Source organism: Brachypodium distachyon, chromosome 1, assembly GCF_000005505.3.
Source record: "Brachypodium distachyon strain Bd21 chromosome 1, Brachypodium_distachyon_v3.0, whole genome shotgun sequence".
Classification (NCBI taxonomy): Eukaryota; Viridiplantae; Streptophyta; class Magnoliopsida; order Poales; family Poaceae; genus Brachypodium; species Brachypodium distachyon.
In genome coordinates, this window is record NC_016131.3 from 3,211,238 (window position 1) to 3,223,334 (window position 12,097).

At 42.8% G+C, this 12,097-nt stretch overlaps 2 protein-coding genes across 2 annotated transcripts; one reads left to right on the plus strand and one right to left on the minus strand.

Moving 5' to 3' along the window:
- The first annotated feature begins 1,094 nt into the window (after positions 1-1,094).
- On the plus strand, positions 1,095-4,145 carry LOC100825084 (lipid phosphate phosphatase delta). Its single transcript, XM_003564143.4, has 8 exons — positions 1,095-1,540; positions 1,914-2,009; positions 2,104-2,178; positions 2,270-2,400; positions 2,493-2,593; positions 2,674-2,802; positions 2,899-3,014; positions 3,460-4,145. The coding sequence occupies exons 1-8, from the start codon at positions 1,355-1,357 to the stop codon at positions 3,868-3,870; spliced, it is 1,245 nt and encodes a 414-aa protein (XP_003564191.1). The 5' UTR covers positions 1,095-1,354; the 3' UTR covers positions 3,871-4,145.
- A 600-nt stretch (positions 4,146-4,745) lies between these two features.
- Positions 4,746-10,963, minus strand: LOC100827255 (serine/threonine-protein phosphatase PP2A-2 catalytic subunit). The gene is made up of 11 exons (XM_003564149.2): positions 10,683-10,963; positions 9,940-9,996; positions 7,453-7,536; positions 7,277-7,348; positions 7,035-7,106; positions 6,710-6,750; positions 6,433-6,499; positions 6,133-6,324; positions 5,950-6,039; positions 5,766-5,873; positions 4,746-5,336 (listed from the first exon to the last, which is right to left on the minus strand). The coding sequence occupies exons 1-11, from the start codon at positions 10,755-10,757 to the stop codon at positions 5,271-5,273; spliced, it is 924 nt and encodes a 307-aa protein (XP_003564197.1). The 5' UTR covers positions 10,758-10,963; the 3' UTR covers positions 4,746-5,270.
- Positions 10,964-12,097: the final 1,134 nt, after the last annotated feature.

Sequence of the window (12,097 nt, forward strand, 5' to 3'; positions counted from 1 at the left end):
AAATCAGTGTGAAAAGTATCTGATCTTCTAGGTACTTCCAAAAGCATCAAATATTCATTCAAAATATGAAGTTTGAATCCTCCTTTAAAAACATTAAGTTCAAATCAATTTGCGTTGGGAGAGACAAAAAGAGAAAAATTCAGTTATCCATGAGATAATTATTCTCGTGACTTTCTTTCACGAGATTTCTGTAATTATTTTGAGACATTAGCTCGCTCGTGCAGGTTTCCAAACCCGCCATGCGTCACCGTGATGTTTAATAAAGATGGTTGCACCCACATTTTCGTCAAGAATTAATCGTGCTCGCGTTACAAAAATTGCATCCATGGCATTGACTTCATGCACACACTGCCTAGACGGCTAATTTGACTTGTGCGAAGCTCACCTGGCAGAACGCAGCAGTTTTGAGTCAAATTTGAAATTCCCCTGCGTGTCAAAGCTGACGGAGTCAAGCTAGAACTAGAATCAAGGTGGACACCTTGGTACCATATCTTTTATTTTGCCATCGACATCGATATAAATAAACATTTTGCCATCGGCTAATTTGCAGTCGTAAAAGCTATTTTCTGAACATTTTGCATAAAAAATGGAACAAAATATATTCCTACGTCCAACAAAAGATGTCTCAAGTTTGTCGAAATTTGGATGTATCTAGACATGACTTAGTGTATAGATGCATTCAAATTTAGTCAAAGTTGAGACATCTTTTGTTGGACGGAGGGAGTAAGATTTGTCTGGTTGTTAAATCTGGAGTTTGATCTCTAGCATATAACAAGATTAGCGTGTGGAAGGACAGTATGGTCAGATAGGGGGGAAATGTGTAAAATCAAAACCTGAGATCTTCAAAAACAAAGGGCGAACTCACTCCGTTCCTTTTTATATGTACATCTAGCATAAGCCAATTTTGTAAAACTATCTGTCCAATTAGACTCTCAAAAGCCTAATTAATCAACCTGAGTAATAAAAACCAAGTGTCAAAATGAAGAGCATGAATTGAAGTTTAGAACCTTCCAAAGTCGCAATCAAGTCTCACGAGTCAGGGCTAGATTAATTAAGGATAATAATAACCCAAACAACACAAGAAAGAAAAATCAAGAACCGCGTGGTGGTTTCGGTCCAGCACGGGGGGCGGCCGGCAAACCGCGAGAAACCAAGCCACCCTCCTCCTCCCGTCCCCGTCCGTCCTCGGCCCCGGCCCGCCGGCCGCCGCCACCAGCGCCTTCTACCCTTCCTACAAGAAACCCCCGCGCGGCTGCGTTTGCCGCGAGTCCTTTCTCTATCTCTTCTCTCGTGGGGATCTCGTGTGGTCAAGGACGAGAGCTCCGGGAACTAGGCGGCCGGATCAGGGGGAGATATGGAGGCCGCTGCGGCTGCCGGTGCTGCCGGGCTGACCAGGTGGCAGGCGGCGGCGCTGTCGGCGGTGGCGGGGTGGGTGTGGGCCGCCTCGTACTTCGACCTCACGCGGCGAGCGCGCGCGCTGACGCAGCCGTGGGTCACCCGCCGTGTGCACGCCGAGACACCGTCGATCCTCAGGTTCCAGGTCCGTTCCTTGTGCCAGTCTCTGTTCAATTTGTTTCCAGCTAATGAATTCCAGACAAAATTTTCTGCATTTGTGAATTTCTTTGGTATACAAGTTGGGATCATTGACCATTCTAGCACGCAGTTCATGTTCTATACTTCTATTGTTAATCTCTCAGGAAAGAGAAGGGTCAATGAGGGGATTGAATCATGTGATTAGAGACTAATTTGACTTGAACTGCAAAGAGATGATATATGAACGAAATAAACACAGAGAAACACCATCTTAAAAAAAAGCATTGATATGTTTGCTGTATATATTTACTTGGCTTTGGTTTCTAAGTTGCTCTTACTTGTCTGTTTCTGATTTATTTGTTTCTGTTGAATTATTGCAGAGGACGCAGCACAGGTTGCTAGACAATTTCTTCTCCGTGCTGTCATGCGTTGTCTCTGTCCCTTTCTACACGGGATTCCTCCCTCTCCTCTTCTGGGTATGTCCCCATGTCTTGCGGCTCATTGATCACCTTTTTTTCTGCTTCTGTAGACTGTAATTGTGAATTATTTTTGTTTTCATGGATATTATAGAGTGGACACGGCAAGCTGGCCAGACAAATGACCCTCCTGATGGCTTTCTGTGATTACCTTGGCAACGCTGTGAAGGTTATCATCTATTTATCATAAAATAAGCACAGGTTGATTTTTGTCGTTCGGTTGCTTTAGTTGTTGGCACTTCGGATATTTGTGGATATAGGACTTAGTGTCAGCTCCTCGGCCATGCTCTCCTCCTGTCAGAAGAGTCACAGCCACTGAAGATGAGAAGGAAAATGCCATGGAATATGGATTACCTTCATCTCACGCTCTCAATACCGTTTGTTTGATGGGGTATACTCCTACTCTAATTATTTTTGTGAAGAGTTGCATTTCTATGTTTTCTATTGGATTTGCCTGGCTAATACTGATTCGAATTAATGCAGATATATACTCCACTATGTCCTGACATATGGACCGTGTAGTGCTTTTATGGTCGCTACATGTTTATCTCTAGCTCTCTTGCTTGTTATGCTAATTGGCATTGGTGAGTTTTAAACTTCTTGATGTAACTGTGTCTTAAGTTAACGGAAGAGACTGATGATGTGTTGTACTTGAAATTGATAGCGAGGATATACTTGGGCATGCACAGCTTGACCGACGTCATCGCTGGGATCTGTTTTGGCACTGTGATCCTTGCGTTCTGGTTGGTTGTTGATGATCATGTAGACGCCTTTGTTGTCTCTGGGCAAAATGGTATGTCCATATGCCTCATTCCTATACTGTGAGTCTGATAGATAAAATGTGATATTCATAAGTGGAGAATATTCTCATAGTTCTTTTCTTCTACAGTTACATTCTTCTGGGCAAGCCTTTCTCTATTGATGTGCTTTGCATATCCAAAGCCAGAATTTCCAACTCCTAGCTTTGAATACCACACGGCATTCAATGGCGTTGCTTTCGGAATTGTAAGAACTCTCTGTTTATTGCTAAGTTTCTTCATACAAAAAATAGTGCTCTAAACTTTTGTAGGATTCCGATCACATAGACGATTGTACCTACAATGAGCTTACCCTTGGAAACTGAAATAGTTTACGGTATAACAAGGCAACATTGCACTTTTATTGGTTCTGAAAGAGACTCACTTACTTGACCTTCTGTAACATTTTAAGTTTATATTTTAATTTACCAAAGGAAATTCAGCAACATTCAGATTTAAAGTGTGAGCAACAACTAACAGTCTTGACACTTGATTATATATGTTTTGACCCAAAATGATTCCTTCGAATGAAATATAGATCTAGACCTATCACATGATGCTCTTTTAAGTTGCTGTTGCATCTTGTTTGCCCTTGTGACTCGTATTGTCTGCATGAAACAGCTCTGACATTTTTTTTTTGCACACCAATTCAGGTCTATGGCATCCAGCAAACCTACTTCCATTTCCACAACCCAAATGTCCCCCTCATTTTCAGCCAGCAGCTACCTCTTCTTGCATACATCGGGAGGGTCCTGGTAGGGATCCCAACCATCCTGGCCGTGAAATCCTGCAGCAAAGCGCTCTCGAAATGGCTTCTACCGGTCATGTGCAACACCTTGGGCATTCCCATCGTCTCGTCCTGCTATGTCCCGGCACTGAAGGTGACCAACAGCAACTCGAGCAAATCCGACGCCAAGCAGGCCGGTTACCTCCAGAGAGTCTTCTCCCTCTTCCCGCAGAAGGCGTACGACGTGGACACTGGCATAAGGTTCGTGCAGTATGCCGGGCTCGCGTGGTCGGTGGTCGACTTGGTGCCGGCCATATTCACTCATCTGAATCTGTAGCGGAACCCCTACAATTTTTTTGTGTGTTTCGTTCTTCAGAGGGTAAATGGGTAATCCGTCCCTACTCGCAGGGCATTGTCTTGTGAGGCTGTAAATCCATTGATCTCGACCTTCTTTTTTGTATTGTATGTATGTTTTTGGCTTAGCACGTCCTCCATAGAGGTGTTTTTTTTTCTCAAAGTTGAGGATAGCATTGACCTTATTTTTGTTTGTTTGATGAGTACAGTGTTCGCACTTTAAGGTTTAAACTGAAGAGCAAAAACTGAATCCTGAAACATATTCCATTCTTGATGAGGTTTTCCGACGGTCATTTAGAAAGTAAATACGGGAGTCAAAGGAGCATGAAATGAATTTGCGACTTTGCCGCTTCTGACTACGAATTCTACTGGCTGGCCCAAATTTTGTTTGGAAACACGCCACTCTCGTGTTTGCCAAATGGAGCACGCATGTAGCATGTAGTAGTGCCCGCTGGTGTAGTCTCCTTCCACACATCGAGTCCATGTGACCGGCACCACTGATTGTCGAGGAAAAGGCGACGGACGAAGAAACAATCGACATGCCATCTATCAGTAAAGACACGTTCTGTGGAAAACCGGGTGGGTAAGGTATGTCGCTTCACCATGTCGTGTAGAATCTATAATTCTTTTCTTTTTTGAAAGGGTAGAATCTATAATTCTATATATGCGTTCTTTGAGAAGGAAAAGAAACAAGAGGATATGTGCAGGCAAGATATGTCACGTCACCGTTGGTAGAGATCAAATCTGCCGTTCATTTTTCCAGTTGTAGGCGAAGCACAGGTAGAGATCAAATTACAATCATAACGGATCAATGTTCCCTAACCGGACCAAACATTCCTCGTCAGACAACACAAGAACTGTGCTTAACATACCAGTTGCAATTTCATCGCAAATAAAAAAATCATACTAGCTGAAAAGAATGCTAGTTCTTCAAAGTATTCTATACGGCAAATCAAGATGGATCCAGAAAGACCTAAGGGCTCAGACACAGAACCATACAAACTACATTGTTCATCTCTACAAGAATCATGGAAAGAAAATTAGCTGAAATGTGTGAAGGAGAAAGGAAAAAATGAATACAAAGGGGAAATAGTTTCCTGTCACATAATACAAATGCTGCTTGATGCTTTAACAAACTACTACTGCAGCCCCCAAGCAGAGCATCAATCAGTTAGAGATAGGTGAGAACACGACGAATCCTTCCAGCTGTAGGTATACACTTGTATATCACGCTGCAGCAAAGCGGCTCGCGATAGCCATAGGCGTCATGGGCAAAAACAATAAGAATAGCACACAGGCGATTTCAGCAAAAAGATTATCTGCAACCAGGAAACTTCAGCTAGCTATTAAACCTTTGGTGCAGAGATCGACACCAATTTCGCATCACAGGAAATAGTCTGGTGTTCTACGAGTTACATCTGGCTCTCCCCTTCTTGGGGCCGGCTCAAACTGCAGAATGACACATCACAACTCATAAGATAACAGTAGACGCGCATAAACAGGGAGGGCTATGAAAGACAAGCTGCCCATGACAAAACTCAATCACTAAAGATCAAGACAAATAAGATGTGGGAAAATATCCAAGTGGTGAAAGCAGAAAGGGCCATTAGAAACACTTCAGTTAGACTTCCTACTGATTCTAAATTGTCCGTAAATTACATCGATCCAAAACTTACGACTACATTACAGAATATGTAATTCGGAAAATAATTTGCCGATCTCAACTTGTATCTACTTATCCATGTATTTAGTGTAGATCGCTTCACCAGTTCAATTACTTATGTGACTTGGCGATTGGGGTATGAGTGGATTTCTTCTTTTTCATCCAATTATAAAAATCATTAAATCTACCAGAACAGATGACGAAATGGATGAAACCTGGATGAAAGTATGCTCCCTGCAATCATCAACTTCCAAGATTGATGCCATGTTTCCACAGCGGTAGCAATAATTAGGTGCACTAAATATGGTGACCACTTTTTGCTCCTGTTCAGTGTAGCAAAGCATTAAAATATATTAAAGATACAACAGATAAGTACGAAACTCAAGAACAGATACTAACATGAGCCCAGTTGAATCCCTCCATGACCAACTGGTGAGCTCTAGCAATAAGTCTTAAGTTATTGGTATGGTTGAACTGCTCTGATATATCCTGAAATGATAGGAGTCGCAAGGCCATATGAAAACAGATGAAAGAGTTGGCTCAATACATTGAGTAAACAAGAATTTGTTGAACAAGAAATACCTGTCCGAAGGTATATCCAGCGCCTCTAGGAGAAATACCCCAACCACATCGATCATCTGGGTCAGACCACAGAAGATCGCACATGGGCCCTTCATGAGGAACTTCTTGGATGCGGTCAAAGTTACGTATGTTATCGAGTGTCTCAATGGATGGTGATAATCCACCGTGCAAGCAAAATATTTCTGACTCAACCTATGAAAAGAGTTAATAGTTTGAATGACAATTTTACTAGATAAGGTGACAAGAACTTGATATATAGGTCTCTTATTGATGGAAAAGCTGGAGCAGTGCAGTACATACCAATGCGGTCAAGGGGAAGTAGTCAAACAGATCTGTAAAGGTTTTCCATACAGTTGCATTTCCATACCTGCAATCAATGAGGAAAAGTGATTCTCGCAACTTAATTCACCAAAAAGAACATTGAGATGGTCAGCTTTCTTTCAGACACGACAAGTGGAACAACAACCTAAGTAATCTTGTTATTTTAATACTAGATTATTTCATCAGAATAAGAATCAATAGAGGACTGTTTAGAGCAAAATATATACACCTATACACCATATATAAAGATACTTACTTCCTTAAGCACTCATCATAGAATCCATAAACTTGAGTGATCTGCAAATTGGTTGCCAAAATTATTCAGTCCAATTGTCAGCTTACCAAATGTAATGAAAATGGAAAGATGTAACCGAACTCACTAGAAACTTCATAGGAATAGCAACCTGTATTTCCATTAGGCCATAGGCCCATGCATATACACACGTACAGGTGTGGTAAATATGCAGGAAACCCCTTATACAACAGGGAGATTACACAGCTAATATAAATCTATATACATCTCTAACATTTATAGGAAAAATGATGGGCAAATACAAGAACTAGTAAGAAAAACAACATACCTGCCGGCTTTCATGGTTTCCTCTTAGAATGGTGATTCGCTGAGGATAACGAACTTTTAAAGACACCAAAAGCTGTGTGTTTTCAAGGACTGCATTAGTAACAAGATCTACTAAAGTAACAAAATATTACAAATTTGTGTCCACCCAAGAAACAAGTTGCGAGGGTACATATTGCACATCAATAACAATAATTTCTTCTGTGGTGCAAGCGCAAAGCGATTTAATGCTTGTATAACTCTTACCGTGACAGTTTCGACGGAATAGTAGCCACGATCTACATAATCTCCCATAAACAAGTAGTTTGTATCTGGGCACTGATAGAAATAGAGAATGTGTCAAGATATTGAAGATCAGCCTCTACTGATGACTCAAGAAGATGTCATAAAGGAAGATGAACAAGACAAAAAAAACCTTGTACCTTTCCACCAATTCGAAATAGTTCTGCGAGATCATGAAACTGCCCATGAATATCACCACATATTGTAACTGGGCTCTTTACAGGCTGCAAATATGCCAAAGAAATCACCAAAGTTAGAACTACCGGCAAAACAAGAACCCGATTCTGAATCTAGCAGACAGGAGGCGCTTAAACAACATATGAAGAAACCATTGCATCACTATAAGTTTCACGCACTCCATGGTTGCCACACAAGATCTAACCCGCACACACAAGATCTAACCCGCACACACAAGATCTAACCCGCACCAGTTGCCACACGAGATACAGAACAAAAGACCATTTTGTAATGAGTTCTGCCAGTGACTATTGTGTATTCTACCTAAAACCGTTAAGAGCACGCAAGGGAAATGATCAAGTGAACTTTGCAGAGATGTCCAACTACCATTATCATTAAAATGTGCAGCTGGATTCAGTATTGATAGTTCTATCCGAATTAATAGTCAAACATAAAGAAGTTTTGACCAACAAAGATCCTAAAGGACAAGTATTTCGATATGGAGGTAGCAGCAAATAAAATTCAATAATGATATCAAGTAGCTACTTCCTCCGTTTCGGTATATAGGTCCGCTCTCTGAAATCGGCACAACCAAGGTATAATTGATTTCCGGCAGCCCAAATTTTCAAGCACCAATTAATGCTGCCGTAACAAATTCATGGCTGGGCGTATTTATTGGCCATGCATGCAACGGAGTGGGAGGAAACTTGGGCATGCAAAGCAAAAAACAAAAACCGAGACGGAAGGGAGATCGCGGGAAGGAGTAACTGCCCGTAATTATGGCAGGGAACGAGGGGATCTGGGGAAACAAAAATCGGGGGAAAGAGGAGATCGGCCAGGAAAATTGAAATGCTGCAAATCGTGATATCAGACCTATATACCGAAACGGAGGGAGTACAATTTTAACATTCAATTAACTCATACAAGCTTAAACAAGTGGCACATAAGTCCAATCCATGAGGCAGCGAACTTGGGTACCCACACAGTTTGATTACTGTTCAGCAACTTGGTGACAACTTACACTAGCTATGCATGATGTGTGCATGTATCCTTTGCACGGAAAGGAACAACATAATTCCAAACATGTGGTGGTAATCTCAAGGGTCCAAAGCACAAAAAGTGTAACTGCATTACATCATGACCAGTGCAATTCTCAAAGCTTGGTTGGGCTGGGTTCACTCTCTGACGGGCCTTAGCCTGTTATAAGTTTAGGTCTTTAGGGCCAGGGCCACGCTTTGCTTAAAGACTACCCTGTAAGCAAGCCCTGACCCAGTATATGCTCTATAAAAGGTACAAACTCATATAAATGACGTAGCAGAATAACCTCAACCCAATCTCTCTCGTTTTCAGTTATAAGCCAAATGGCCAATATCCCATCCGCAGTTGTCGTGAATGCATAGACTTGGAGCAACAAGCAGATGTCATTCCCAACCTGTTGCCCTCTTGGGCTGCTGGAGTTCAATATGTTCTTTCAAGCCACATATTCAGGAAGTATCGATGTGTGTGCTGAGTACACCGCTATAATGTTTACTTCCATCTCTATCTCAGATTGAATTGCTTGACTGCGATATTTCCTGATCTATGTTGTTTGTATTTTGGGAAATAGAGCTTACTATAATGGGTGAAAATAGTGTATTCATGCCAAATTGCCAAGTACTAGAACTATTGATTGTTAGTGTTGTTCGAATTTGGAACTTCTATTGTAGAGATACAGTTAGCACGCTTCCATGCTTATTGCAATTGGGATTGCTAGCATATTGGGATTTGAACTCATGCTTAGCAGTTTGCGGCCAGGCTTGAGGTTGAGGGAGACCCATTCAATACAGAAGCATATAGCTGTTTACTCTCAAGAAGTGCAGATGGCTGCACGTCTCCTTAAAAAAATATTTGCAGTTTTCTTTGGTTTTGTGTTCTCATCAATTTGACCATCACATTCCAGTTATTTTGAGTTTCCAGTTACAAAAAAATAAAAAAAAATGAACTTTCGTCAAAGTGACTGGTGATATGAGCCAACATTCATGACAACTATAAGAACCCAAGTACTGCTGGTTGTAGCAGTCAACAAGAAACATTTATCCTCACCTCCATTATTTGATAGTCCGGTTACCTTACATAGTCAGTAAAGTAATAACTTCATGACAAATGTCCAAGAGAAAAGTCGGAACATACAATAAAGAAATTCAGGAAGCTTGTGGAGCAGAGTACATCTTAATTTTCAACAGATAGCATTAGCATCACTATGTTCTAGAGTTCGAAAGATCAGTATTGTTCAGAAAATCTTACACTACAAGTTACAAGATATCTTTGTCTCATTCTTTCAATTAGTACCTTCTCTCTTTGATTAATAGCGATGAACAAAAACAGGCTCAGACAAGAGGGGCTCCCTCATCGTAAGAAAGCATGGCAAACAAAGCAAAGACATCAAAATCTCCTCCATCAAAATGGCATACCTGAACGTTGCTTTCCTCCATCAAAATCTCCTTAGCCTTCTCACAGAGTGCTCTAACCTATAAGATAAATATTCAAGGATCAGAGCAGCAAATCAATGTTAGTATTTCCATTAGCTTAGCTCTATAACTAATCTAATACTCCCCCCGTCCGGAAATAAGTGACGTGGATTTGTACACATTCTTATACAAATCCGCGTCACTTATTTCGGGATGGAGGGAGTATTTCCATACGCCCTCCGAACAATTTGCCTGCACGACTCCTTAATTCACACCAAATAACATTAACTAGCTGCCAAAAAGTCTTCTTTTTTCGTCAGTGGACCAGCTGCCAAAATTCAGCGATTAGCAACGATCATAGAGAAATCGGGTTACGTTTAAGCTCATGGGGGGCATATGAATGTGATGTTGCGGGGAGCCGGACGGGCCCTCGAGCAGCAACCAATTCCGTCCGCCGTCGTCTCGCCGCACCTAAATCTGCAGGCTTCAAACGTACACACGTCGGGCAGCGCTCGCAAACGCCACCGCCCGACGTCGGCAGAGCGGACCAACCAAACGGACGTTTCAGCGCAAGCTAGCGACGAGATGTGGGCACCAGCTCCGATCTCCCCTGGGGCGGCGGGCGGCGCCCCACAACGCCGCAATTCCACCAGATCTGGCGCAACCCCACCCGCCCCAACCCGAAGAGATAGAGACACCGCACAACGAAGGCGAAGGAGAACGAGGTCGGGAAGGGGCGGCGTTACCTCGGCCTCGGGGAGGGGCTTGCACTGCATGAGCCGCTCGATCTGGTCGTCGAGGCCGCCATGGGGGCTGCTCATCCTCGCCGGCAGGGATCCAACCCTAGCGAGCTAGATCTCGTGGCCGCGCGCGCGCGTGGGGCGGAGGACCGCAGGTGGGAAGGAGGGAACGAGAGGTGGGGGAGGGGGCAAAAGGTCTCGAAAGGTGGAAGGGGCGCTGCTTATATAATTGGCGATTTGGAGCCTAGCAATTGCATAGCGCGGCCGGACCAGGCCGAGAAGAAGAAGAGCCTCTCGTCGGGAGGGAGAGAAGGTTGCTCTAGCAGCCTGTACGCCTGGCTGCCCATGTGGGTCCGGCTGAGTCATGTGGGGTCGGCCTGAGTTGGATTGTTTTTTTTAATTCTTTTTTGTGGGCAGGAGTTGAAATTATCGAGGTGGAGGTAAAAAAATTCTGGAGTGATGAACTGTAAATTTCACGGAGAGGTCGAGGTGAGGTCACCTTTGCATCGCTTCTTCGCGGAACTTGTCCGCATAAAAAAAACTTAAGTAAAAAGGGCTCATTTTAGAGTTTGTCAAGTTCAAACTCCTAGCGTACATTGTTCCTTCAGTCCTTGGAGACCTCGAGACATAACATAAAAACACCTTTTGTAACGTTGATCAAGTTCAAACTCCCCATTTGCCCGCGCAATTCGCACACACCGTTCCCATGTGCGACTTCAAACTCTTGTCTTTATCGACCGATCTCAGTTGTCGTTGTTCTTCGTCTCTCCAAAAGCCATGACGTTGTCGGACTTTAATTGGCATTTGGCATTGTGTCCGGGTAGTTATAGGCGTGCAGATTTGGAGCTCGCTTTTAGTGAAGTCCGACATATTTTGAATGGTGAATGTGTGTTTTGATTTTCCGTAGGAGGAGACCGATGGGATGAAAAGCACAATTCCCAACAATTCATCATTTGTAATTCTCTTAAAACATGTGTCTGAATTTGTTTGATCCATAGGTGGGATCATCCGGGCATAGGGGCGGAGATACACCTGAGGCAAATGGGGCTATAGCCCAAAGTGTAGCCCAATTACTAACTTACTAATTCTAGTATTAACTTGTATTTTTTTTTCTAAATTACCAAGACATAGCTCTATACTTTCAAGTTCAATTCAGCTTACCTTGTTGTACCCCTAGCATTTAGAAGTTCCTAGCTCCACCGCTGTCCAGGCACGACGAGTAGCAAGAGAATAACACCCACTAAAAACAAATACATTAATTGCTCCCATCATAAGTCGGGAGTCACAAGTCAAAAACTTGTTCTCAATTGATAGACCAGTTAAGCGGCAAGTATTCTCTGACTTAAGTCACCTGACTTTGCGAGGCTGACAAGTGGACCAGCCAACCGTGGGACCCACATTTCAGCCTCACAAAGGCAGGT

What these genes read in the sequence shown, in the direction of transcription:
- LOC100825084 (XM_003564143.4), top strand. Translation starts at nt 1,355, where the DNA reads ATGGAGGCCGCTGCGGCTGCCGGTGCTGCCGGGCTGACCAGGTGGCAG. An exon ending in TCCTCCCTCTCCTCTTCTGG is followed by an intron (nt 2,010 to 2,103) that starts GTATGTCCCCAT and finishes TGGATATTATAG; the next exon opens with AGTGGACACGGCAAGCTGGC. An exon ending in AATACCGTTTGTTTGATGGG is followed by an intron (nt 2,401 to 2,492) that starts GTATACTCCTAC and finishes GAATTAATGCAG; the next exon opens with ATATATACTCCACTATGTCC.
- LOC100827255 (XM_003564149.2), bottom strand. Translation starts at nt 10,757, where the DNA reads ATGAGCAGCCCCCATGGCGGCCTCGACGACCAGATCGAGCGGCTCATG. An exon ending in TGGAGGAAAGCAACGTTCAG is followed by an intron (nt 7,537 to 9,939) that starts GTATGCCATTTT and finishes GCATATTTGCAG; the next exon opens with CCTGTAAAGAGCCCAGTTAC. An exon ending in GGGAGCATACTTTCATCCAG is followed by an intron (nt 5,337 to 5,765) that starts GTTTCATCCATT and finishes GTCATTCTGCAG; the next exon opens with TTTGAGCCGGCCCCAAGAAG.